Source organism: Lemur catta, chromosome 7 (assembly GCF_020740605.2).
Source record: "Lemur catta isolate mLemCat1 chromosome 7, mLemCat1.pri, whole genome shotgun sequence".
In the NCBI taxonomy this organism is placed as follows: Eukaryota; Metazoa; Chordata; class Mammalia; order Primates; family Lemuridae; genus Lemur; species Lemur catta.
The window spans coordinates 93541315-93568967 of NC_059134.1; the positions used below are offsets into that span (position 1 = coordinate 93541315).

Sequence of the window (27653 nt, forward strand, 5' to 3'; positions counted from 1 at the left end):
TTTGGTTTTTGAAAGACTTAAGCTGCAAACTAAGTACAGGATGGTTGAGTCCTGGTTTAATAACAATTATCAAGTAATTTTAAGTGAATGAAAACTCAACAGTGGCTTCTGAAAAAGCTGCTGTAATTATAGGCTGAACTAATACTGTCCAAAGCATCACTGTACTAGGTATTAAACAGCTCACATCTATAGTTTTCTATTCTTTTCTGGCCCCTTCAAAGTTAAAAGGGAAGATGGGCAGAACTGTCAAGAATTTGGAAACCAGATCAGTAAAAGGAATCTAAGGAAGTTTTGCCCGAAAAGAAAGGGAAACAGCAGTTTATCTTCAAATAGTTGGAAGACTGTCATTAGACTTACTCTATGGTGATTCAGAGATAGAAGTAGGACCAATGGGAGAAAGTGACAAGGGAAATGGTGGCTCAGAACAAGAACATTTTAACAGAAATTTAGCAGTGATAGGTCATCTTGTCAAACAGTGTGATCTATCATCATTAGTATTCAAGCAGAGGCTGACTACCACTCTTAGGAATGTGTAAGAGGGCGTCCTTCATTAGATAGAAAGTGAAATGTCTAAAATGTTGTGATTCCAATAGAACAATTGGGTCACGGGACTGCAAACTTCTCTAGAAGCAAGGAAACTGAACTGTTAGATAGACGTGTGTAAATCAGATATTAACCATACCATTCACTTCAGTCCATTCAGATCTAGATTAATCAATGAGTTTAATGAACACTACAGTCTTTCCTAAAGGGTCACAAGGTCTAGCTCTCAGTTCTATACATGCTTCTCTTTCTCCTCCTCTCAGTTCTACCTAAACTTTTACGTTTCGGCCAACGAACTATTAGTCCACAAACTCTTCAGGGCAGAGACCTCAGTACCTAACATGGTTTGCTGGTAAGGGTGGGTGCTCAAGGCTTGTTTGCTGAATTGCTTAATTGAGAGTTGCAGAATAGATGTAGAAATGGCACGTGGCTATCAACTGCTCAGTGGGATGATAAAAAATCCAGTGCTACACAAATTTTTGAGCTCTGGCTCACCCTTCCACTAGTACCCCCATTCTACATTGGCTTACCATTACTGATTTCTGGGAGGTCAAACTTAGTGAAGTCCCACCACTGGAGCCGGTAGGTTGTATTGGCAATGTTACTGGCCACAGCAGACTGTCCATCCCCGATCACTGCCCCTGGTGAGTGAGAAGACAAAAGGAGCACATCATATTATTTATCTGCATGTTTCCATTGCAGAACAAAAAACAATACTGGGATTAGTAGGAGAGGGAGAAGAGGAAGAGCTACAACTAAGGCTGAAGAACACTGACGAGTCCCATCTGGCAAGTCTTTGTCTCAAAGAGAAACCAGATGTGTTTCTCAGGGAACAATGCCACATGGAAATATAATCCCATTCATCAGCCCCTCCCATTATTAAATTTATTTAGTGCCAACAGTGTGGCAAATAGTGTGCATACACTCTTTCGGTAGGCTCACAATCTAAAGAGACAGATGAGTTTTCATAAAAATGTGGGAAAATAAAAGTGAAAAATGAGAGGACATCATTAACACACAAAAGCCAGTAGCATTTTAGTCCCTGGATGCCTTGATAGTAAGCAGTGCTTTCTGAGATAAAACTCCTTTGTATATGACCTTCTTCCCAATAAAATATCTCAAAAGCAGGCTTTCTCCAGAGAAGAGGTAGCTAGCATACAGCTGATTGGATAGAGAGAGAGACAGTAAAGAACAAATGAGGTAATATTTGTTAATCTTTTCTGGCCCCCTGGCATGTAACACAGCAGAAATTTATGAGCCTACCTTCACATCATCAGAATATTTTTATTAAGGCAATCTTTTATAATCACCCCCCCCACCCCTGCCAAGAACTTCCTTGAATCCAGATTCACTTGTAACATCTCATGGTTTAACTTTCTCTGAGATATACACTTCTGTATGACATTTTTTTCCTTGGTAACCAATTAAATAAAAAATGGATTTTTTTTAACAGGGTGACACTTTAATTTGCAGTTGTATTTCATTTACATGAACATGTCATTTCCTCCTCCTCCTTCTGAGGTGCATTTCATACACAACCACCCTTTTGATCAGACAGTCAAACCCTCTTGGGAGAATAGAACATTCTTGTATGCTAGATAACCTAAATGGTATTCTCTGCTGCAAGTCAACTCTTACTTTGAGAAACTGAACTTGTTAGAGCTTACCAACCTTGGAACAATGGACAATTTTATATCCATTTATAACGATTCTTTAGTATCGCCTAGTCTTCCTCCTCTGCACATCACTGCAAAGTGTCTTGTGAACTTTATTTTTTTTGTTTTCTTATAAAGAGTTGCTTTTATTGCTCTGCTAGTCCTGGTGTTTCCCTATTCTTTCTTCAAATGATCAAGACTGTTCAGAGAGAAGAATGTCCTCTATACAAGCCATGAAATACAGGGAAAGTACTCTTTTCACTCTTTTCCGGTTGCTATCGTCCACTGCATTAGAAGACTTTTTTCAACATTAGTTTATTGATAGTCCTTGTCTTTGTCCCAGTTGCAATTTGTAAGGAAAAGCACAAGTAACAGTCATTTCCAAGATGATGATACTTCTAGATTATGCATTCTCAACATGGGCAAGATCATCCATGGGGGTAAAAATTGTTCATGGGGGCAAAAAAAAAAATCTTAGATAGTACAATCATTTGTTCCTGTCCAATGTGCCAGAGTATATAAATAGATACATATTGTATATGTGATATTAAAATTTCATGGGAGAAGAGATGATTAGGGAAAAAAATGTCTAAAAAGTTTCCTTAGGAGATAATAATGAAAGAAAGGTTAAAAAACATGGTTTTAGACAGATAAACCAATACCACTAAAACACACATTCTTTAAAATCTTGCAGATTCAAAGGCACAGCGTCCCAAGCAGTCATGATCTCTCTGAAAGCCTGAAAAGACAGCATTTTGGGGTGCTATTAATGAGTCTACTGACCTCAAACCCCTACTGAGGGCTTTGTGGCATATCATCCAGATAAGGTAAATATATACCCTGGCTTTAACCTTCACAGAAAATTCTCCTTTAATAATTACATCTGATTTGGAAACTCTTGCTGAACCTCTAGGTCATGAGGAAGGTAAGATACCGCCACGACTTTATTAAAAAGAACTTGCTTGATTTTTCTAGGCCTCTTTGATAATGAAAATCATTTTTTAGTTACAATGTCTACCGCTTCCCTACAAAGAATTATTCTGTTTCATTCTGACCCGGGCTCAATTCCATTGAGCTTCTGAATTGTTTCCTAAGGTAGCATATCTAGATGCTTGACATCCCCCTCTGACCACTAGTCTCTCTCAAATTACTTTAGTTCCTTATTTCCTCCAGCTTTTAAGAGAAAAGCACATAATGCCAAACAGAAGAAGGTAAGAGGTTTTTCTCAGTACATAATGAACAAAATGCAACTTGCTGAAAGAGGGTAGAAAATAAATTGAGGAAACAAACCTCATATTGTGGGAGCTTATTCTGGGGAGGGGATAAGAACTACAAAGAGGAAAACAGTTAAGGAACAATACCAGATGCTTTTTGAGTTCTGTGGATCTAGAAATGGGGACACAAATGATTAAGACTCCCAACTCCAGCATTCTGTACAGTCCATGCCTCAAGAAACGTGTTCTAGAGAACAGCTGGGCAATAAAACAATAGGGTTGTATTGTGTGGAAGAGATTGGGGAAGTGTTCCCTGCCAATGATGCCAGAGTGCTGAGGAGAAACAAAGCCTGGCACCAGGGAGAGTTGATTTTCAGTGCCGTGTAAACACAGATTACGGAGCGAAAGATGCCAGCAACAGGTTAGAGTACTGTCACTAGGTTCTCTGCAGCAAGAACTGCAGGCCAACTAAGTCTGTCTCTCAGGAACATCGGGAAGAAAAGGTACTACCCTATTTTAAAAAAAAAACAAACAATCACTTAATAGACCTCTGGCCACTAAGCTGGAAGTATAGGAAATGTGCCAGAGCAAGTTAATGGACAGAGCTACGACGTTTTTCCATAGGAGGCACTTAGCGTCAGAAACCAAATCCTGAGAGACTGCTGAGGAATTTCTGCATCTCAAGGTTCTCCCATGTAATAACAGAATGAAACAGACTAGGCTCAGGGTTTCTCAAGCTCTACACCATTGATATTTTGGACCAGATAATTCTTTGTTTGGGAGGTGAGGAGGAGTCTTGTGCATTGTAGGACACTTAGCTTCATCCCTGGCCTCTACCCTTCAGATGCCAGTAGCACCCCCCTCCACCTAGTTGTGACAACCAGAAATATCTGCAGACATTGACAAATGTCCCCTGGGGATAAAAATCATCCCTGGCCGGGTGTGGTGGCTCACGCCTATAATCCTAGCACTCTGGGAGGCCGAGGCAGGTGGATCACTCGAGGTCAGAAGTTCGAGAACAGCCTGAGCAAGAGTGAGACCCCATCTCTACTAAAAAAATAGAAAGAAATTAACTGGACAACTAAAAATATATAGAAAAAATTATCCGGGCATGCTGATGCATGCCTGTAGTCCCAGCTACTCGGGAGAATGAGGCAGAAGGATTCCTTAAGCCCAGGAGTTTGAGGTTGCTGTGGACTAGGCTGATGCCACGGCACTCTAGCCTGGGCAACAGAGCAAGACTCTGCCTCAAAAAAAAAAAAAAAAAAAAAAATCATCCCTGGTTGAGAAACTCTAAGCCAGATAAACACAGCCTACAATTTATCTTCAAGATAGGTGCTCTTAGAAAGTACCAATACCAGAATGCCTGCTGCTAAAGGCATCCAAAACTGTCAGTGATACTGATCATGGAAAGAAACTAATCAAAGGCATAGCATTACACAACAAATGTTCCTTAGCAAACTTCAGTTTTCCCTTTCTGCCATGGATTAGAGTCTGGCTTAAACTGGGATCTTACAGCTTTTTGTTTGTTTGTTTTTGCATGGTTTTAGAGAATATAGGCTTCAGAGTCAAATGAACCAGATTTTGATACTTCCTGCCAATACCTAATGTGGTATGACTTTGTGTAAATTAATCTCTCTGAATCTCAGTTTCCTTAGCTGTAAAAAAAACCTAATAGTACCTATAAATTAGAGGTTGTTAGAAGAACTTACTGAGACATTAAATATAAAGTGATGGCAAATAGCTAAGTGTCTAATAAATGGCCATTAAAATTATTTTAATCATTTACTCCAATCTCCGTGTGTATTTCCTCTAAAAGTACAGCTCTGTAATCAACAGCTCATAGACAGAAGTTCTTTTGTGAGAGACTGGCCAAAATAGTGTGCCAAGGCCAAGAAAGAGAAGCATTTGATTTCAGGATTAAGGTAAAAACTAGCCAAGCCCTAGACTCTTTGGCAACTTTCTCCTCAAAAAACAGCCCAGACCAAGATAGACCACATTCTGGGCCACAAAAACACAACGCAACATATTTAAAAGAACAGCAATCAGGCTGAGTGCAGTGGCTCATACTTGTAGTCCTAGTTACTGAGGAAGGAGGATCATTTGAGCCCAGGAGTTTAAGACTGTAGTGAACTATGATCACACCACTTCACTCCAGCCTGGGTGATAGAGCGAAACTCTCTCTCTTAAAACTCTCTTTCTTAAAAAGAAAAAAAAGAAAAAACTCATATAAAGTATGCTTTCATACTACAAGGAAATTAAACTATGCTTTCATACTACAAGGAAATTAAACTAGAAATCAGTAATAAAAAGTTAACTGGAGAATCCTTAAAAACTCATTAAACAATACACTTCTAAATAACACATGGATTAAAGAAAACATCAAGAGAAATTTTTAAAATATTTTGAATTAAATGAAAATGAAAACAGACCTATCAAAATTTGTGGGATGTACTGAAAGCAATGCTTACAGGGAAATTTATAGCCCTGAATGCATATGTAAGAAAAAAAGATCTAAAATTAATAACATAAGGTTCTATCATAGGATAGAAGAAAAAGAAGAACAAATTAAGTCCAAAGTAAGTAGAAGAAAAGAAAAAAATAAGAGCAGAAACCATTGAGATTGAAAACAAAACATCAATAGAGAAAAAACAATGAAACAAAAAACTGGTTCTTTAAAAAGACTAATACACCTCTAAGCATGCTAACTAAGAAAAAAAGAAGACACAAATTACTAATATCAGAAAAGAAAGAGGGGCCATCACTACTGATCCCATGGATATTAAAAGGATAACAAAGGAATATTATGAACAACGCTATGCCCACAAATTTGAAAACCTAGCTGAAATGGACCAACTCCTTGAAAGACACAGTCTACCACAATTCACACAAGAGAAAAATATAATCTGAATAGGCCTATATCTATTAAATTGAATCAATCATTAATAATCTCCCAAAACAGGACATACCAGCCCCAGATGGTTTCATTGGTGAATTCTGTCAAACAGTTGAGGAATAAATTGTATCAGTTCTCTACAATCTCTTCCAGAAAACAATAATATCTATAGTTAACATCATCCCTAATGATGAGAAACTAGATATTTTTCCCCTAAGACCAGGAATAAGGCAGAAAGCCCCTTCTCACCACTCCTTTCCAACATCATAAGGAAAGCCCTAGTTAATGTAATAAAACAACAAAAGTAAATAAAAGGTATACATATTGGAAGGAAGAAATAAAAGTGTTTGTTGGCAGATGTCATGATTGTCTAATTCCAAAGAATCAACAATTGAAAAACCCTCCTGGAACTATTAAGTGATTATAGCAAGGTTGCAGGATACAAGGTAAATATATAAAAGTCAACTGCTGCCAGTCACTGTGGCTCAAGCCTGTAATCCCAGCACTTTGGGAGGCCAAGGCAAGAGGATGGCTTGAGACCGGGAGTTTGAGATCAGCCTGGGCAATATAGTGAGAACCATTTCTCCAAAAAATTTCTTAAAATATCCGGGTATGGTGGTGGATGCCTATAGTCCTAGCTACTCAGGAGGCTAAGGCAGGAGGATCACTGTAGCTTGTAAGTTTGAGGCTGCTCTGATTACAACACTATACTCTAGCCTGGGTGACAGAGCAAGACCCTGCCTATAAAAAAAAATACATATACACACACACACATATATATATATATATTTTAAAGCCAATTGCTTTCCTATATACCAGCAATAAACAAATGAATGACTAGAACTTTAAGTTAAAAATACAATACCATTTACATTAACACCAAAAACATACTTAGGTATAAATCTAACAAAATATGTACAAGATCTGGCCGGGCGCGGTGGCTCATGCCTGTAATCCTAGCACTCTGGGAGGCCAAGGCGGGTGGATTGCTTGAGCTCAGGAGTTCGAGACCAGCCTGAGCAAGAGCGGGACGCCGTCTCTACTAAAAATAGAAAGAAATTATCTGGCCAACTAAAAATATATATAGAAAAAATCAGCCGGGCATGGTGGCGCATGCCTGTAGTCCCAGCTACTCGGGAGGCTGAGGCAGGAGGATCACTTAAGCCCAGGAGTCTGAGGTTGCTGTAAGCTAGGCTGATGCCATGGCACTCACTCTAGCCTGGGCAATAGAGCGAGACTCTGTCTCCAAAAATAAATAAATAAATAAATAAGAATAGACAAATAGACATATAGATAAATGAAACAATAGAGCCCAGAAATAAACCCACCTAAATATAGTCAAGTGACCTTTGACAAAGATTCAAAGGAAATTCAGTGGAGAAAGGACAGCCTTTTCAACAAATGCTGCTATGAAACAACTAGACATCCACATGAAAAAAAAAAAAAGAAGCTAGATATAAACTTTACACTTTTCACAAAAACCAACTAAAAATGGATCATAGACTTTTATGTAAAACACAAAACTAGGCTGGGCATGGTGGCTTGGGCCTGTATTGCTAGCTCTTTTGGAGGCCGAGGCAGGAAGATCGCTTGAGCCCAGGTTTGAGGTTGCTGCAAGCTATGATGATATCACTGTACTCTAGCCTGGGCAACAGAGCAAGACCCTGTTTCAACAAAACAAAACACATAAAACTATTAAAATTCTAGAAGATCTAAGAGAAAAATCTAGGAGACCTTGGGTTTACTGATGACTTTTTAGATATAACACCAAAATCAAAATTAAAAAAATCAAAAAGTTGGACCTCATTAAAATTAAAATCTTCCGTTCTGTGAAACCCACTGTTCTGAGAATGAAAAGACAAGCCACAGACTGGGAGAAAATCTTTGCTAAACACTTACCTGATAAAAGGACTGGTATCCAAAATATACAAAGAACTTGTTAAAACTCAACAATAAGAAAATGACCAGCCTGAGCAAGAGTGAGACCCGTCTCTACTAAAAAAAAAAAAAAAAAAAAAAATAGAAAGAAATTATATGGACAGCTAAAAATACATATAAAGAAATTAGCCGGGCATGGTGGTGAATGCCTGTAGTCCCAGCAACTTGGGAGGCTGAGGCAGAAGGATCGCTTGAGCCCAGGAATCTGAGGTTGCTGTGAGCTAGGCTGATGCCACAGCACTCACTCTAGCCCGGGCAACAGAGTCAGACTCTGTCTCAAAAAAAAAACAAAAAAAACCCAAAACAAACAAACAAATAAAAAACCCAGAAAATGAATGGGCAATGAGTCTGGACACCTCACCTAAGAAGATATAAAGATGGCAAACATGTATATAAAAAGATGCTCAACATCATATGTCATTAAAAAATTGCACATTAAAACAACAATAATAAACTAACTATCCACATATCAGAATGGCTGAAATCTAGAACACTGATAACACCAAATGTTAGTGAAGATGTGGAGCAACAGGAACTTTCTTTCACTCATTGCTGGTGGGAATACAAAATGACACAATAATATGGTCGACAGTTTGGCAGTTTCTTGCAAAACTGAACATACTCTCACCATATGATCATATTCCTTGGTATTTACCCAAATGAGTTAAAAATTTACATCCATAAGAAAACATACACGTGGATTTTTTTTTTTTTTTTTTTTTTTTTTGAGACAGAGTCTCACTCTGTTGCCCTGGGTAGAATGCAGTGGCATCATCGTAGCTCACTACAACCTCAAACTCCTGGGCTCAAGTGATCCTCCTGCCTCAGCCTCCCGAGTAGCAGGGACTATAGGCACGAGCTACGATGCACAGCTAATTTTTTCTATTTTTGGTAGAGATGGGTTCTTGCTCTTGCTCAGGCTGGTCTCAAACTCCTGAGCTCAAGCAATGGCCCCGCTTCAGCCTCCCAGAGTGCTAGGATTACAGGCATGAACCACCGTGCCCAGACTCACATGGATGTTCATAGCAGTTTATTCATAATTGTCAAAATGTGGAAGCAACCAAGATGTCCTTCAATAGGAGAATGGATAAATAAGCTGTGGCACATCCATACAATGGAATATTAATCGGTGCTAAAAGAAATGAGGTATCAAGCCATGAAAAAACATGTAGGAACCTTAAATGCATATTACTAAGTGAAAAAAATCAAAAGGCTACATACTGTTTGATTCCAAATGTATGACATTCTGGAAAAGGCAAAACTATGAAGACATAAAAAAGATTAGTGGTTGGTATGGGTTAGAGGGGAGGAAGGGATGAATAGGTGGAGCACAGGGAAATTTTGGGGGCAGTAAAGTTATCTATTATTATACTACAGTGTTAGATACGTGTCATTATACATTTCCCCAGACCTATGGAACTTACAACACCAAGAGTGAACCCCAATGTAAATTACGGACTTTGGGTAATTATGATGTGTCCATGTTGGCTCATCAGTTGCAGCAAGTGTACCCACTAGTGCAGGATGCTGATGGTGGGGGAGACTGAGTATGGAGGGAAGGAGGATACGGGAATTCTCTGTACTTTCAACTCAATTTTTCTATAAATCTAAAAGTCTTCTTTTTGAAAGTCTGTTTTTAAAAAGAGAAAGAAAAAGACCAAGACTTTTCATTCAAGTTCTAAGAGACAGTGGAAACAGCAGCTGTCCATAAGGACAGTGCTAGTTATGGCAGTTCCGTTCGATCACACAACCTCAGAATTCCTTCCCTGGAGCCTCAGAGCAAAAGAATAAATAAAGATTATTCTGATGAAAGACAAAACAAGGGGGAAAAGAAGCTCAAATCCAGTGATCCTGGCCAACAATCAGGGAACAATGGCAAAAACCAAGCCATCATTCTCCCAGTCAGGTATTCAACTTGTAGGCCGGAAGCTCCAAGAATGTGTCTAGGGATAAAATCCTATTAGGCCCTGCAGAGACATGAAAGGCAAGCTCTACCAAGCCTGATACCCTGAGTGCATCCCTCTTGCTCTGCTTCCCCCAGACTCTTCTCTTTAGTTGTCTGGAAAGAATTAGGAAGCTTTTTCCAAACCAGATCCTTAGCCTCTCTCCAAGATCTGTTGGAAAAGCAGGGAAATGAAGAGTATGATTCAACAGTTTAGTGAAGATACTGAACAATGGGAATCATTAGCAAATCTATCAGAAAAGCTAATTTGGGGAGGGTAAAAAGGGCAAGTTGCAAAGAAGGAAACGAATAAATTACATTTCAGTCCTACAAAATCTGTTTCATTTGAGATTGCATAATTCAGAACGGTCATCTCTGACTATGCTGTTGATGGGAAGATGGAATAAGAAAGGGGCTGCGGATGCAGACACTCATCAGCCTGGAAACACAATTAACTATCTTTCTGTTTGGTTGTTACGTGGAGCTAAGGACCAGCTTGCTCACTGGTCAGTAGAGCAAGAGACTAGAAGGCCCAGGGTAGGTCCAACTGAACAACATATCGACTTTTCAAAATTCTTATAAAGTCAGTTTTAAAAGATCCCATTATTATGATTCCATTTACATGAAATGTCTAGAATAGGCAAAGCTATAGACACAAAATGTAGATTAGTGGTTGCCCAGGGCTGGAGGGAGGTAAAGGAAAGAAAGGGGAAGAGGGACATGACTGTTAATGTGTACAGGAGTTTTTTAGGCGGTGATAAAAATGTTCTGAAACACATAGATAGTGGTGATAGTTGCACAACTCTGCTTTTACCAAAAGTCATAGTATATGCAGTATACTATGTATATGTATAGTATGTGAATTATATCTCAATAAGGCAGTTATTAAAAAACATGACTGAGCCAGGCACAGTGGCTCACACCATGAGACAGCCTGGGCAACACAGCAAGACCCTGTCTCAAAAACAACCCCACCACTATCAATACAAATTTTGATTAATTTGGGAAGTAAAAAATGGTAATCGCATTTTTTTAAGAGATGGGGGCTCGTGCTCTGCTGCCCAAGCTAGAGTGCAGTGGCAAGATCATAGTTTACTGCAGCCTCTAACTCCTGGGCTCAGGTGATCCTCCCACTTCAGCCTTCTAAGTAGCAGGGACTACAGGTGTGAGCCACCATGTCTGGCTTTGGTTATTTTAACTTCTTTCTTATGGATTGTCTGAGCTCTATGTAAATAAATAAACTGGCCTCTGTTTATGAAAAATAATAATTCTTAGAGCAATATAACACAGAATTATTTGAACACAGAAACCATCCTTTCTAAGTATTAATGTATACTGAATGGCATCCTAGGAAGGGTACTTATTCTTCTTTTCAGAAAGTTTCATTCAAATGCAGTCTTTTTTTTTTTTTTTTTAGACAGAGTCTCGCTTTGTTACCCAGGCTAGAGTCCCGTGGCATCAGCCTAGCTCACAGCAACCTCAAACTCCTGGGCTTAAGCGATCCTCCTGCCTCAGCCTCCCAAGTAGCTGGGACTACAGGCATGCGCCACCATGCCCAGCTAATTTTTTTTCTATATATATATTTTTAGTTGGCCAGATAATTTCTTTCTATTTTTTTTTAGTAGAGATGGGGGTCTCGCTCTTGCTCAGGCTGGTCTCGAACTCCTGACCTCGAGCAATCCACCCGCCTCGGCCTCCCAGAGTGCTAGGATTACAGGTGTGAGCCACCGCGCCCAGCCTCAAATGCAGTCTTGAAACCTGTCCTAAGAAGGGAGAATAACTAAGCACTCAGTCACACTCACTTTGTCACCACTTAATGATCTCATCTAAGATCACAGTCAATTTATTCTATTGCCTGGGGACCTGGAAAGAGTCCCTGATGACAAATAACAAGACTTCCTCCCAGGGTAGAAGTGTCCCAAGTTTCTCTTAGTTCCCATTTATGATTTTGACATTGAGGAAAATGGCCAAATATATGTGTGTGTCTGTTTAAAATTATAGCTTTATTGAGATATCATTCACATACCATACAATTCACCTATTTATGTAAGTATATGATTCAAGGGTTGTTAGCATATTCACACAGTTGTGTAGCCATCACCAAATCAATTTTACAACAACCATCACTACTATCTAATTGTAGGACATTTCCATCATCTCCCAAAACACTGTACCCATTAGCAGTCACTCCACTCTACTCCATCCCACTCCCTCCCTAGCCCTAGGCAATCACTAATCTCCTTTCTCTCACTATAATTTTGCTTCTCCCTGACATTTCATATACTGGAACCATACAGTAGGTGGCCTTTTGTGTCTGGTTTCTTTACTTAATATAATGTTCTCAAGTTCATCCACGCTATATAACATGTATCAGTACTCCATTCCTTTTTATGGCTGAATAATATTCTATTGTTATGTTTATAACTGAACCACAGGTTCATATGAGAATAAGATAATAGTTTTTATTTTATAGAAAATACACTGTGTGGAAAACTGGCCATCATAAAAGCACTTGAGAGAAACAATCATTTCCTTTGGAAGGAGAAAGGTTTCAAAGACCAATTCTGAGTGTATTACCTATAGCTGAAACTGAGTCTTCTCTTTTTCCTGAGGCTAAAAGAAGAGCATTAGGGGACATCATTTTCTGTAAAAACACAAGAATAAAACTTCAAACTGCCACCATGTGGGTGTCTATAATTCTGGCACAGGAAATGTTCTGAGTAAGGCATTTGGTCTGTTTATTGGACTTAGACTGTTTAGTAATTCCTTTACTGGTCACTTCATCTGACATTAAGATCACTCGTTATATAAGTTTGAAATATACTTAACATGAACTAAAGGGTAAATATTTTATAACTACAGACTTCAATGTCTATATGTGTTATGTACAGAAATTAGGCCCCTAAATCAACATAATTTTATTGTTCCACAAACGAGAAATTAAGCTGATGTTCATTAGGGCCACAGCAATGGATAGAGCCTTCCTACCCAGAGTAAATAGTAGGGGGCACAAAGAATCTGATATTAGCTTTTCTTTTTTTATAAAATTGTGGTAAAAGCACATAACAAAGTTTACCCCCTTAACTATATTTAAGTGTACACTTTTGTAGAATTAAGTATATTCACATTGTTGTGAAGCAGATCTATAGAAATTTCCCTCTTGCAAATCTCAAACTCTATACTTATTAAACAACTCCCCCTTTCCCTCTTCCCCAACCCTTGGTAACCACCATTCTACCTTCTGTTTCTATGAATTTGACTATTTTGTATAACCTCATATAAGCAGAATTACATAGTATTGATAAGAGATTTTTTTTTTTTTTTTTTTAAAGAGACATAGTCTCCTCTGTCTCCCAGGCTACAGTGTAGTGGCCTGATCATAGCTCACTGTAACCTCGAACTCCTGCGCTCAAGGGATTCTCCTGCCTCAGTCTCCCAAGTATCTGGGACTACAAGGATGTGCCACCATGCCCAGCTATTTTTTTTTTTTAAAGAGATGGGGTCTCACCTATTGTTGCCTAGGTTGATCTTGAACTCCTGTCCTCAAATGATCCTCCCTCCTTGGCCTTCCAAAGTGCTGGGATTAAAGGCACGAGCCACTGTGCCCAGCATGATATTAGCTTTTTACAAATGCTTTCAAAGAGGAGATGTTAAGTAGATATATGCATACAAAGTAATGTCACAGACATGGCATGAAATCAGAATCATATTCAAATCTGCAGGAAAGTAGTTAGGTCTGATGGGAGAGTGTAACCTCTAGGCCTGACATGACTATTTTCCCTTAAAAAGCCAGTCAAAGAGATCAAACAGGGAACAAGGCTCACACCATTAGACAGTGAGCCTCAGAAAGCCCACAGGTAGCAAGGCTTCATTAGACTACTTTGCTTCCTAATTCAGCAATCCCCAACGATTCAATCACATTGCCTGGAATGCACCAGTGCCATCCAGAGTTCTGCAATGAGTTATCACCCCAAACAAAGGGAATAAGCTGCTCTTTGCTAGGTCCACACTCTGTTCTCCCATCATATTACAATCCAGGATTAATCTTGGCTGTTGGCAGGGTGACTGGTAGCTCCTAGATCTCTGATGTCAAGCTAAGATGCTCCTGTGTGGGTAGAGAAAGAGGGTGAGGCCCGTTTTCATCAACATGTTGTAGACCTGTCCTCCTTCAATACATATGTCCCAATGAAGCAATTACCTGCACTTACATTAATCATGTAATTGGGACAAGTAAATATGAAAGCAGAACATCCATTTTCAAAGAAATTAATACCATTACCTTTCTTCCACCCACAAACATTATTTAAGACAAAAACAAATAAGCTCACAAGAACACATGCTACTGAAAGATTATTAGGAACAGTATTCCAAAAAACCCACAGTGTTCAGAGAAAATAGAGGGGAAAGAACCCCAAAACAAAAACACCTAACATTCACTCCTATCAGGCAAGGATTTCCTCAAAGCCTCTACCTCTGACAGAAGACATGCAGGTGGATAAGGGTATTAAGAATTACTCTACCTCTACTAACACAGCTCCCACAGGCTGGCATTTCCTATACTTAGGTCTCAGCAACAGAGGACACTGGCTGAGGTGGGTCCCTAGGTGAAGCCAGGAAGCTGTCATCCTCTCATCATTACACAACAGAGCTGCTTAAGGGGTGCTTGGGCAGCAAAAGAATGGGCACAGAGAGAGGCAAAGTGGGGAGGAGGACTGAGGGAGAAAGAGGTAAAAGAGAAAGAAAAAGAAAGGGACCGACTGACTCAAACACTGAACAGCTCTCACCAATCACTTGTCTTAAATTGCTGAAACTCCTGCAGCTTTTATTGTTTGGTGGAAGCACAAGTAAGTAGAATTGGACCAGAGGGTCTTGGGCTTGTCAGCAGCAGGAGGGAAACGACCTTTATTGCTGCAAAGAGGATGCAGATTTCAAAAGCCTAAAAAATCTGCAATAAAGGGAAATGGAAATGTGCTGAACGTGGGTTTGACTGGCAGCTTTCCTCATCTGTCGATCACAGGGTAATAAACACTGGGAGATGGCAGAAATGAAGATAAATGCTTTCAGCAGCACCAGTTCCCACCCTTCCCTCCTCTTCCGCCCCCTCTCAGCACATGACAAGAGAGTTAAAGCAAGAAAATAAATCAGCTTCTTAACCAACTCTTTTGTTAAAAACTTTCCTTACAGGCCACCTACACGTGAATTATTGCTCTATGAGCCTACATTCTCATCAGGGGGCCCAGCTTCTAAAGGGTGAAAAAGCTCCTGTCAAATCAGCACCTGTATATTTCAGGGTACAGCATTACAGCTGAGTCAGTTGGGGCCAACATGCAAAAAAGAGGCCAGGCCCGCTTCCCCAGAGGAAAGGTGCAGAGCCCCTCAAGCCTGTGAACTCTCTAATTCAAAGCCTGGTTCACTTACAATCCACGGGCAGCATGCTGTCACTTCAGTGCAATCACTACCACATTACTATTTACCCAGGGACATAGAGGATAAGTTCCAAGGGCTAAGGGCTAACAAAGCCCCTAGAGTTTGGAGGTCAAAGGTAAAATTAGATCAGAAAGCGGACTCCAGAATACAACACTCAGTTTTGCCTACCCATTCACATTCACTTTGTAATGAAGGAAAAATTTAACAGCTTGATGATCTTATGGGTGTTCCACAACTAGGTCCAGGGGAAATGTTGTTTATTTGGGGACCTGTGACACTGAGATAAAGCATCTAGCTAACTTGGTTTCTGTAAAGGGTCTGAGGTTTTTTCAGTAAGGTCAAAAGGTTAGCAATATGTGGTGGCAGTTGCTTATAACACGATGGCTGGGAATTTTGCAAAAACTGCATCCTGAGGCCAGGCACAGTGGCTCATACCAGTAACCCTGGCACTCTGGGAGGCTGAGGTGGGAAGATCGCTTGAGGCCAGGAGGTTGACACCAGGGCACCCCAGCCTGGGCAACAGAACAAGACCATCTCAAAACAAACAAACAAAAAACCCTGCATCCTGATTCTGCTAAAAGTAGGCCTAAGAATGTTAGTAACTAGACCCTTTAAGACATTCAAAAAGACATCCTTCCCCACTGGCCCAGCCACAGTTTTCCTCTAGATCCTAAGATGGAAAAAAATATTCCAGACCTTTGCTCTGAGGTACAGGAATTCCCTAATGGACAATCAAGAGCAAAAATAAGTGGGAAAGAACACAGTAAATGTGTCTGTTTCACATCACACACTGCTCAGAAACGTGACCGGTCCCCAGAACCAGGAATATGCTGTGGAATCCTAGGAGAACAGCACTTGTCATATAAAGATAGCTAATTTGAAATCGCTTCTAATTAAAATCCACTGTTCAGACCTTAATACCAGGCACACAGTGGAAAAGCAATATTAATAAGTTATGTATTGAGACACTGCTAAAAGGATGCACCTGGAAAATAAACAGCAATCTAGATTAGCCTTTCTAGTCTTGAAACCTGTTTAAAATCCCATCTCTTCCTGGAAACTTTCCTGAATTAGAGAGAAATCCCTGCCCACACAATATTAGCAATTTTCTTTTTTTCTTTCTTTTTTTTTTTTTCTTTTTTTTTGAGACAGAGTCTCACTCTGTTGCCCGGGCTAGAGTGCTGTGGTGGCGTCAGCCTAGCTCACAGCAACCTCAAACTCCTGGGCTCAAGCAATCCTCATGCCTCAGCCTCCCAAGTAGCTGGGACTATAGGTGCGTGCCACCACGCCCGGCTAATTTTTTGTTTGTTTGTTTCTATTTTTAGTTTGTTTCTATTTTATAGGGATTGGCTGAATTATAAAAAGCCAAATCATATTTTAAGGGAGTTTTCAGTCTGGTATATACATCCAGGAATGGAACTAATCAACCATATTTTGCAAAAAGAGCCTGTTTTTGATTGCAAATAAACCTGAAAATCCAACAGGAAAAACAGTTAAATTGTGTTTAGCTACACTACGGAACACCATTTGGCCATTGAACAGAATAAAGTTGATCTGTATTAGTATACTGATACAGAAGAAGTCCTTGATATACTATTCTGTATGATCCCATCTCTGTTAAAAAACAAAATGAAGGACACATGGACCAAGGCACTTGGAGCCATCTTGGTGAGGATCACGTTGCTTCTGAACATCCTGCTCACTGGTACACCAGGGGTTGGAACTAGGCAAAGAACTTGCATCAAGATCAGGACTGAAATACATAAATGTGGATGATTTAGCTCGAGAAGTCTGATCACCAACTTATCATGGAGATGGTTTTGCTTAAGAGCATGTAGATAGATGCACAGATGATAGCACAAATCCTAAAGGATATGGGGATTACAGAATATGAATCAAGAGTTATAAATCAGATATTGGAGTTTGCCTTCTGATATGTGACCACAATTCTAGATGATGCAAAAATTTATTCAAGCCACGCTAGGAAAGCTACTGTCGATGCAAATGATATGTGATTGGCAATCCCATGTCACACTGACCAGTGTTCTACCTCTCCTCCCCCAAGAGATTTTTTTATTAGGTATTGTAAGACAAAGAAATAAAAAACCTTTGTCATTGATCAAGCTGTACCCAGGTCCTAGAATGCTACCTGAAAGATACTGCTTAACAGCTCCAAACCACAGGCTTAAGTCTTTACAGAAAAAGGCATCTAATTCTGCAAGAATAACAATTCCCCAGTTAAGCATTGGTTCAGTTATTAGCAGACCAAGTACTCCCACATTAGGCACAACAACCCCGAAAACCATGTGTTTCAACTAAAGTAGGGACTCCATTGTCCCTCATAGAGCAAAAGTTTATACTACAGATGCCTGCTTCCCATATCCAGCTATAAAAGCATCAATTCCTACAATATCAGTTCAGAAAGTTCTGATTAATCTATCACTAACTGGGTCCAAAAACATTCTTATTACCACTAATACGGTGTCATCACAAAACACTACCAACGAGCCATTAAAAGCACTGAGAAGAAACCATGAAGATGATGAAGACTATGATAATTTGCAACCCAGCCTTGATGCATGTAATAGGTAGGCCTGATCTTGATTCCACTGTACTGAAATTAACCATGCATGCTGGATGTTCTCAAGTTGTGTTTTAGAAAACTTAATATTTAAAGAGTAAATATAGTTACCATACTTCTCAACTGAAATGTTGGATTTTCTTTAATTGGATTAGCAATGTTTTTTGTCAGCCTTTAAGTGTAAAAAAATAAAGTTGTCTTTTATTAAAAAAAAAAAGAAAACTATATAAGTATATAAATACACATATGTGTTTGAACCAATAAAACTTTGGAGAATGGGGTTGGAGGTAAGAATGGTGAGGACAGATTTAAACATTTTACTGTACATATTTTGGTATTGATTTACAATAGACCTGCATTATAAATTTTTAAAGGAAGAGCAGGGAGTATGAGAGTTATCTTTATAATGACCTGTTAAAAATTATACATTTGTAATTTTTTCTAAGTTGTTCTAAAAAACAAAATAAAACAAAAAAAGCAAAAAAATAAAAAAATTATACATTTTACTATTTAATCTCCCCTCTATTCAACACATACATTTACTTATTCCATGGAGCTAATGAGTTGAAGGACTTGAGAAAAACTCCTTGGTCCTGGGTTTGCAATGAAATTCGTGAATCTCAGGTTCTCTCTTTTCATTGAGTACCAGTCAGAATAATAATACTCTGAGATGGCTTTCATACATCTAAGAAGTAAGAGCGTTATGGCTTTAGCAGCCAATAAATCTGTGCTATCTAACTAAAGAGGAGCCAGAATAATTCCATCTCTCAGTAAATACCCTAGAGAAAACACCACACAATGTCAAGGCATGTTCTAACAGCAAAAATATAGAAAGTTAAATGTTCATCAACAGGGAACAGATAACAATTGAATATTACCACATTATGCAACAAGGCCTGATAAGGGCATAGTAAATAAATAAATAAAAATAGAGTATTATGCAACAATTAAAAGGAACAAATGAAATCAATCAAACTATGTCAATGTGGACTGATAAGAAATAATTTTGAATTTTAAAAGGTGTAAAATGAGGCCAGGTATGGTAGCCCTCATGCCTGTAATCCCAGCACTTTGGGAGGCTGAGAGGGGAGAATTGCTTGAGGCCAGGAGTTCAAGATCATCTTGGGCAACATATCAAGACTCTATTTAAAATAAGAAAAATTAAAAAATAATAAAAGCTATTAAATGATACATATGGTATGGTATCATTTATATAAATACAACTATTAAAAACACAAAACAATGATATTTTTACTAACATATTATGTTATAAAAGATGGAGTGCAGTCATAGAAACCAAAGTCATAAAATCAGTTGCCTCTGTGTAAAGAGGGAAATATAATTAAAGGTATCAAAGTAACTTTAGCTTTATCTGAAATGATTTTATTTTAAAAAGTTTGTTAAGACAAACAAGGCAAAATGTTAACAACTATTAAATTTTGGTTTTGTAAGCACAAATGCTTGTTATATATATGCCTGTATAGATACTATGCTTTCTGTATTTTTAAAATTCCTCACAACAGGAAGGCAGGAAGCAAACAAGCAAGCAAGCAACTGGGGACACAAAGGAAAAACCAACCTTTACATGCTCTCCCAGAATCTTAAGCCTTGCCCAACAAGGTATGGGGTGCTAGTAATTGGCTAAAGCAAAATGTTTTGGGATGTGGAGTCCTACTAAATTCCAAAGGTGGGCAGGGCGGCTTCATTCCACTTACTTGGAATTCCTGACATAAAAGATTACGCCCACAGAAACATGTCCTGAGTCTTGATGAATCAAGTTTATACCATGTAAAGCAGGCAGCTATGAATGGCATACGGTCACACAAGCTTTGTACTTCACAAAAGCAGAAACTCTCAGACCATGGGTTTGTTGGGTTCAAACTAGGAACAGTTTGCACAAAAGAAAGTGCAACCACATGCCCAGGCCCAGTCTTTTCTCTCGATGCCATTTTGATGTCATATAATATCTTACCTTGAAGACAAGAAAGGCTTATTTTTAATGTCCAGTTAGATAAATTTCTAAGAAAGGTCTGTGGCAACTTTCTAGCTTTCACAAAAGCTATTTTACAAAGGAAAGCAAAAGGAGACTAAGGCCAGGCGTGGTGGCTCATGCCTGTAATCCTAGCACTCTGGGAGGCCGAGGCAGGAGGATCACTAGAGGTAAGGAGTTCAAGACCAGCCTGAGCAAGAGCGAGACCCCATCTCTACTAAAAAATAGAAAGAAATTATCTGGACAACTAAAAATATACAGAAAAAATTAGCTGGGCATGGTGACACATGCCTGTAGTCCCAGCTACTCGGGAGGCTGAGGCAGAAGGATTGCTTAAGCCCAGGAGTTTGAGGTTGCTGTGAGCTAGGCTGACACCATGGCACTCTAGCCAGGGCAAAAGAGCAAGACTCTGTCTTCAAAAAAAAAAAGGAGACTAAGATGTGCTTTAGTGTCTTCCTACCTGCCAGAGCTGCTTACCTGCACCTCTCAGAAAACTCTGGACCTGCTATCACACACCAAGAATACCTGTGAACGAGTGAGCATGATGGTGTGTAGTACATGCCTTTTTAAGACCAACTCTGTTGCTGGTCATCACCAAGAACGCATGGACATCTGCAAACTTCTTTGTATAGCCCCTTGGGGTGTGGGAAACATCACGAAGTATTCTTACAGTTAAAACTAAGTCATAAGCCCTTGTCCCTTACAAAACCATCTGTCTTTCTCTTTACTCTCCTCACTACAATCCATCTTTCAATGCTAGACTGTTTTTAAAAGCATAGTTTTTACTGTATCATTCACTTGCTCAAAAAGCTTCAAGGGCTCCTCACTGCCTAAACCACGGATAGACTCCGTGGTCTGCTCTTCAAGGCTCGCCACAATCTGTCTGTAATCCACCTCTCTGTGCTTACTTCCCACTGCTTGCCATTCACATCACTTTGTAAATGTGTTTTAAGCATAGCCCCATGTTTATGCTTTTGTTTATACTGTCCCCACTATCTAGACTCCTTCCTCCCGCTCATAATAAATGTTTACTAAAATCCCCTGATTCCCTATTCCCCATTCAAGGATCCTCTCAAATAACCCCCTTTTCCCGGAAGTCTTCTCTGATCTCACTAACCTGACATGATCTCTATGGAAGTCCCATAGCATTTTGTTTCTCTCTCTTATTCTGTCATATTCCTTTTGCTCAATCTCTTGTCCTCCTATCCAGGCAGGATGCTCTACCGTTATTTACTCCACCTGAGGATGGGTTTAAAATTCAGTCCAACAGAGGCTCAACTCAAAATCTATCAGCCAAGTATACTTGCTCTGTTCCCACTCACCATGTTCCCTAAACCTGAAACATTATTAATAAGTGCCTTTGACAGCAAGAACACACACAATTTCCTGATCTTTATATGAAATATCTTGATGCTCTGCCATAGAAGATATGCAATAACTCCATACTAAATACAGAAACAACGCATTACTTGAGTATGTCTGACACTTACTACTGGACTGTAAGCTCTGTAAGCATAGAGACTATCTTAAATCCCTCTGAGAGACTTAAGTACCTCTGGGTACTTTCACCTAACCCTGTACAAAGCACAGAGTTGCAACCCAATTTGTTGACTAGAACTCAAAGTGCCTTTGCCTTTGAGAAAATACCCACTCAACCAGCAGAAGGACACTTCCAGAATTTCTAAAAAACCCTTTTGTTTGATTTTTGCAACTACAGGAAAGCACCTAACTTTTGGAAATCTATCTAGCACAGTACTTAGAGCACTAAGAAATTGAAGGTTGGCCAGGCACAGTGGCTCACGCCTGTAATCCTAGCACTCTAGGAGGCCAAGGAGGGAGGATGGCTTGAGGTCAGGAGTTCGAGACCAGCCTGAGCAAGAGAGCAAGACCTTGTCTCTACTAAAAAATAGAAAAAATTAGCTGGGCATTGTGGCACACACCTGTAGTCCCAGCTACTTGGGAGGGAGGCTAAGGCAGGAGGATTGCTTGAGCCCAGGAGTTTGAAGTTGCTGTGAGCTAGGCTGATGCCACTGCACTCTAGCCCAGGCAACAGAACGAGACTGTCTCAAAAAGAAAAGATAAGAAATTGAAGGCTTCACGCAAGAGAAATATTCCAAGAATTTACTTCTTTCATAACTATAGCCAAAACAAAGCCAGGGCAGGCAGGTTTCCCACTGCAAGTAGGTAAAATGTAAAAGAAATTCCCGCTCTGGCCTGTGGAGGATCCAAGCTGGGAGCAGGCCTTCTCCTTTGTTGGCCTCTGCAAGGCTCTTGCCTTGAGGCCAACAGGATTAGCACAGACATTTCATGCTCTGAAAAGTCAGAAAAGGAGAGATGGGGAGCTTTTCACTCTAGGAAATGCCTAGTAGTCAGAGATGGTTCTGTTTCTGTTCAAAAGATAAGCGGGGCTGCTGGGGTTAAAAAGCAAAAATGCCAACAATGGTTAATGAAAGGTTTGGAAACAATGTACAGAATTAGGCAATGGGATAAACTCCAAGAAGAGAGGAACAGGTGCCAGAGGAAAAATGCAGCAGAGAATCAGCACTAGATGTTTTCATGCATTCAAAAATTTCCATGTATTTAAAATGTCATCAGGACGCCCTGTGAGCACAGACTTGATGCATCAATTAAGGAAAGCAGGCTTATCCCTCTTGGCACAAAATACCCACAAATAAGCTCCTAGTATAAAACTCAAAATAAAGTAGACAGAAAATCTGTACCATAAAAAGTTTAGCAGTTGATACACTTTCTTGGCTTTAGTAGATAATAAACTATAGACCTTCTTGAGATGAGGTAGACTAAACTCAAATATATTCAAAGGCATAAAGCTCCTAGTCCATGTGTTGGGTTTTAAATCTTGGGTAACAGATGGGCTTCAGGAGGTCCAAGAAACCACTGAAACAGCAAATAAAATTGTGCCTATGTTCACATGTATGTGTTATTATTATTAACTGTATTTTTAAATTTTTTATATTTATGATGCTTTGACATCTTAGGGTCTTGGCAGACAAGTGACTTCCCCTCCCAGGGTTAGTTAATTCCTGGAGATAGCAAACAACTTGCCTTTAATACCCAACCAACCAATCTAGAGTGTTGGGTATTGTTAAACTCTCACATACCAAGCCAATATTCCAGCAACTCTAAATCACCCCAGGGCCAGGTATGGACAAAAAGCCCAGATCCTGCCAAAATTATTCCAATTAATTCAATTCTAAACTTACTCAGCATATCTGCCTGTCTCGTCCATTCCTCACCCTGAAAACCCCAATAAAGGCCCTGGCCCATGCTTCTTCTTGCCTCCTTCTGCCTTCTAACTCCCCGGGTACTTCCCCATGTGGCTTTGTGTTGTGTGGCATGGCATGGCATGCTCCCTATTTCTTGGTAACTGTAAATAACAAATATCCTTTCCATGGCAATCATCTTTTCATCTCCTGTCCTTACCATACCTGAATAAAACCAAAATCCTAGGTACCCTTTAAAATAATTACATTAACACACTTTTTTTGAAAGTGGGGTCCAAGCTTTTACCACACTTTCTCATAGAGTTTTCACTGTCCTCTATAAGATTAAAAATTAGTGACCTAAATGTTTCAGGTCACACTGGGGCTTGAGCTCAGTGGACAAGGATATATACCAGATAAAGCCTCTCTAGGGAGCATGCAAAGCCAGGTGGTTGTTCTTAAAGTGCAAAGAGAAACCGTGGAGATTGCAGAGGGCTTTGTTTACTTCTGTTTTTTCTTGGCTCTCTGCAGTACTGGGGATTGTGAGGCAAGGGGGTATAAAGGAAAAAACTTCATAAATTCCAAAGTAGTGACAGTGATGATAAATTAGCATTTCTCCCATATAATACGAAACTTCTGATACATAAAATACAATTTTGCTTAAACATCATAGAATTTGTGAGATTTGGAATTTTTTTTTTTTTTTTTTGAGACAGACTCTCACTCTGTTGCCCCAGGTAGAGTGCAGTGCCATCATGATAGCTCACTGCAACCTCAAACTCCTGGGCGCAAGGGATCCTCCTGCCTCAGCCTCCCCAGTACCTGGGACTACAGGCACGTGGCCACCACATCCAGCTAATTTTTTCTATTTTTGGTAGAGATGGGGTCTCACTCTTGCTCAGGCTGGTCTCAAACTCCTGACCTCAAGCAATCCTCCCACCTTGGCCTCCCAGAGTGCTAGGATTACAGGCATGAGCCACTGTGCCCGGCCTGGAATTGTCCACATTATGTTCTGTAAAAACAACTAGCACACTGTGCCAACCAATGACAGTATCACCAGAGATAAAGCCTTGGCCTTCAACCTTACTAAGGCTGACAAAGATAGAGAGATTTGGGATCTAGACCAAAGTACAGAGTCTTGAGACATGCCTAGAATAAAGAGCAGTGATCTCAAAACAGAAAGCTTTTTGATGGCTGAGTGAGAACTGAATATTAAACAGATATTTATCAAACACAGCACTGTGGAAGATGTATATAAAATGGTAATAAGATGTACTTCTTGCTTGGTTGGAGCCTACATTCCCGTTAGGGAGATAAGACTTCCATCAAAAACATTAAAAACAAGAAAAGACAATGTGAATGTCTAAGGAGGGGACAGACAACCAGAGCCACAGCCATCTGAGGGGGTGGAGGGTCACTGGCACAGGTGGGGGTGTTGGGAGGATCAGGAAACTTAGGGAGGAAGTAGAAGCTGGAGCTTAAAGGAGGAGTGATAGGATTTGGAAAGGAGGAGAGAAGAATGGTTCAGGATAGAAAGAGGCTACTGCTCAAGGTGTAATTAGGGTTCAAGGGCTAGTATCAGTTCAGTGGGAAGCAAAGGCTTACATAAAGAATAGAGAAATCAGGCTGAAAAAAGATGAGGAATGCATCATCTATGTGGCAGGAAATATCAATCGTTTGAAATTTTTTGACTAAGGGAATTACATAGTAGACAGCTTTTTAAATTTTAATTTTTATCAAAGTACTACATACTCATAATTTTTAAAGTTAAGAGCTATTACAGGCTAATTAAGTTAAAATAGCACCCTCCAGCCTCATGACCTACTTCCCTTCATTTCTGCTTTCTAGCGGCAGTTACTTTTCAATCTCTTTTGATGTTTTTCTTCTGATAATTAACCATGATATTTCAGCTGTTAATGATTTTTCAATTTCAGCTGTTACCTACTGGCTTCCTATGATACAAGATAATTTTTCTTACCCCCTTTCTTCCCCCATCCTTCCAAAATAGTTCTATCACATTTTTTGGTTAATGTTAATTATTTACAATACTATGACTATATAAATATTCACAGAATATAGAAATAGTTTAATAAATTCATATTTCCTTTCACATGCAATGTTATTTCTTCAGGAGGAGAAATGTTCTTGTCATCACTTGCTAGTCACTACCCTCCTTTTTCCATTCTCTTTATACAGTGAGCATATAGTTTTGTCTAATTCCTTTCACTTTAGAAGGGATTTGGGAGACAGTGGAGGTAAACACACGTGTTCATTCTGTGTGTCACGCTTCCCTGAAGTCTCAAGCCACATACTGCAAGTATTTTTCAAGTGGGAAGACCATAAGCAGGGAGTGACCAGTTAGGAAACTGCTACAAATAATGGCCTGAATCAGGGTTAGATTAATGAGAAGAGAAAGGAACAAGCAATGTGAGAGATTCCATTAGGGATGAATCAGTTAATTTGAACATGGTAGGAAAGAGAATGCAGGGTAGCTTAGGAGAAGTAATAATCCATAAAAAGGTACAGGCTTAGCATCTGGCGGGGGGAGGTCAAGAAGAATGTTGGTAGCATTAATATTAATTAAAAAGGGGGAAGGTGTTATATTTTAAAAGTTTGGGGCCGGGCACGGTGGCTCACACCTGTAATCCTAGCACTCTGGGAGGCCGAGGCAGGTGGATCGCTCGAGGTCAGGAGTTCGAGATCAGCCTGAGCGAGACCCCGTCTCTACTAAAAATAGAAATAAAAATTATCTGGACAATTAAAAATATATATAGAAAAAAAATTAGCCGGGCATGGTGGCGCATGCCTGTAGTCCCAGCTACTGGGGAGGCTGAGGCAGTAGGATCGCTTAAGCCCAGGAGTTTGAGGTTGCTGTGAGCTAGGCTGACGCCTCAGCACTCACTCTAGCCCAGGCAACAAAGTGAGACTTTGTCTCAAAAAAAAAAAAAAAAAAAGTCTGGGTCTTGACACATTAAATATAAGATGGCTGTGGGACATCCAAAGTGGAAATAATTTAGAAAACTGTCTTGAGTTATTTCCATAAAAGTGACAACTCAGAAAACTGGAAAAGGCCAAAGTAAACAGGAGAGCTGGAGTGGAGCTGGTAGAAGGAAAGCCAAGAAAGGAAAGCTTTTCAAAAAGAAAGCCATCAACAGAAGTTACTGTTTAAGAGAGGCCAGTTCTTCAAAAAATTAAACAGAATTATCCCATGAACCAGCAATTCCACTCCTAAGTATATACATAAGATAACTGAAAATCTATGTTCAGAGACAAACTTGTGTGTGAATGTTCACAGCAGTATTATTCATAATAAACAAACAGTGGAAACAACTCATACGTCCATCAGCTGATCAGTGGATAAAATGTGGTATATCCATACAGTAGAATATTATTTAGCCATAAAAGGAAAAGTACTGATATGTGCTACAACATGGATGAAACCTGAAAACATTTAGCTAAGTGAAAGAAACCAGACACAAAAAGCCACATGTTATATGATTCCATTTATATGAAATGTCCTGGACAGGCAAATTCAGAAACAGAAAGTATTTGTTAGGGGCGAGGTAAGAGGGAAGGAATAGCAAGTATTTGCAAATGAGGTTTCTTTTTAGGGTGATGAAATGCTCTGGAATTAATGGTGATAGTTAGACAACTCTGTGAATATACTAAAAACTAGCGAGTTGTACACTTTGAAACGGTGAATTTTATATTTAAATTATATCTCAATTTTTAGAAAAGGTCAAAGAGAATGAATGAGAACTAGGAAAAAGCCATTACATTGGGTGAAGGAATAAAAAAAGTAAAAGATCACCTATATTCTTACAGATATAAGTTGAGAGCAGGTCAACAAAGGCAAAATAAAATTAGCTGGGCGTGGTGGCATGCGCCTAAAGTCCCAACTATCTAACAGCTACAGTGAGCTATAATTGTACCACTGCACACCAGCCTAGGTAGCAGAACAAGCCCCAGTTTTTTGTTTTGTTTTGTTTTTTTGTCTTTTTAAAGGCAAAACAAAGAGGAAGTCTGAAAACAATTAGTTATAACATTTGGGACTGAGCCCGGTGGCTCATGGCTGTACTCTTAGCACTTATGGAAGCTGAGGTGGGAGGATCTCTTGAGGTCGGGAGTTTGAGACCAGCCTGAACAAGAGTGAGACCCTGTCTCTACAAAAAATAGAAAAGTTAGCCAGGTGTGGTGGCACATGCCTGCAGTCCCAGCTACTCGGGAGGCTGAGGCAGGAGGATAG

At 39.6% G+C, this 27653-nt stretch overlaps 1 protein-coding gene and 1 pseudogene across 6 annotated transcripts in view; one reads left to right on the forward strand and one right to left on the reverse strand.

Annotated features, from left to right (window-relative positions):
• Positions 1–27653, reverse strand: part of AMBRA1 (autophagy and beclin 1 regulator 1) — a 175906-nt gene that overhangs the window by 40041 nt on the left and 108212 nt on the right. For all 6 annotated transcript variants that reach the window (XM_045557939.1, XM_045557938.1, XM_045557937.1 and 3 more), the window contains one exon: positions 1074–1184. In XM_045557939.1, coding sequence (XP_045413895.1) covers positions 1074–1184 — 111 coding nt within the window. The remainder of the gene's footprint in view (positions 1–1073; positions 1185–27653) is intronic.
• LOC123641128 lies at positions 17430–18207 on the forward strand (annotated as a pseudogene).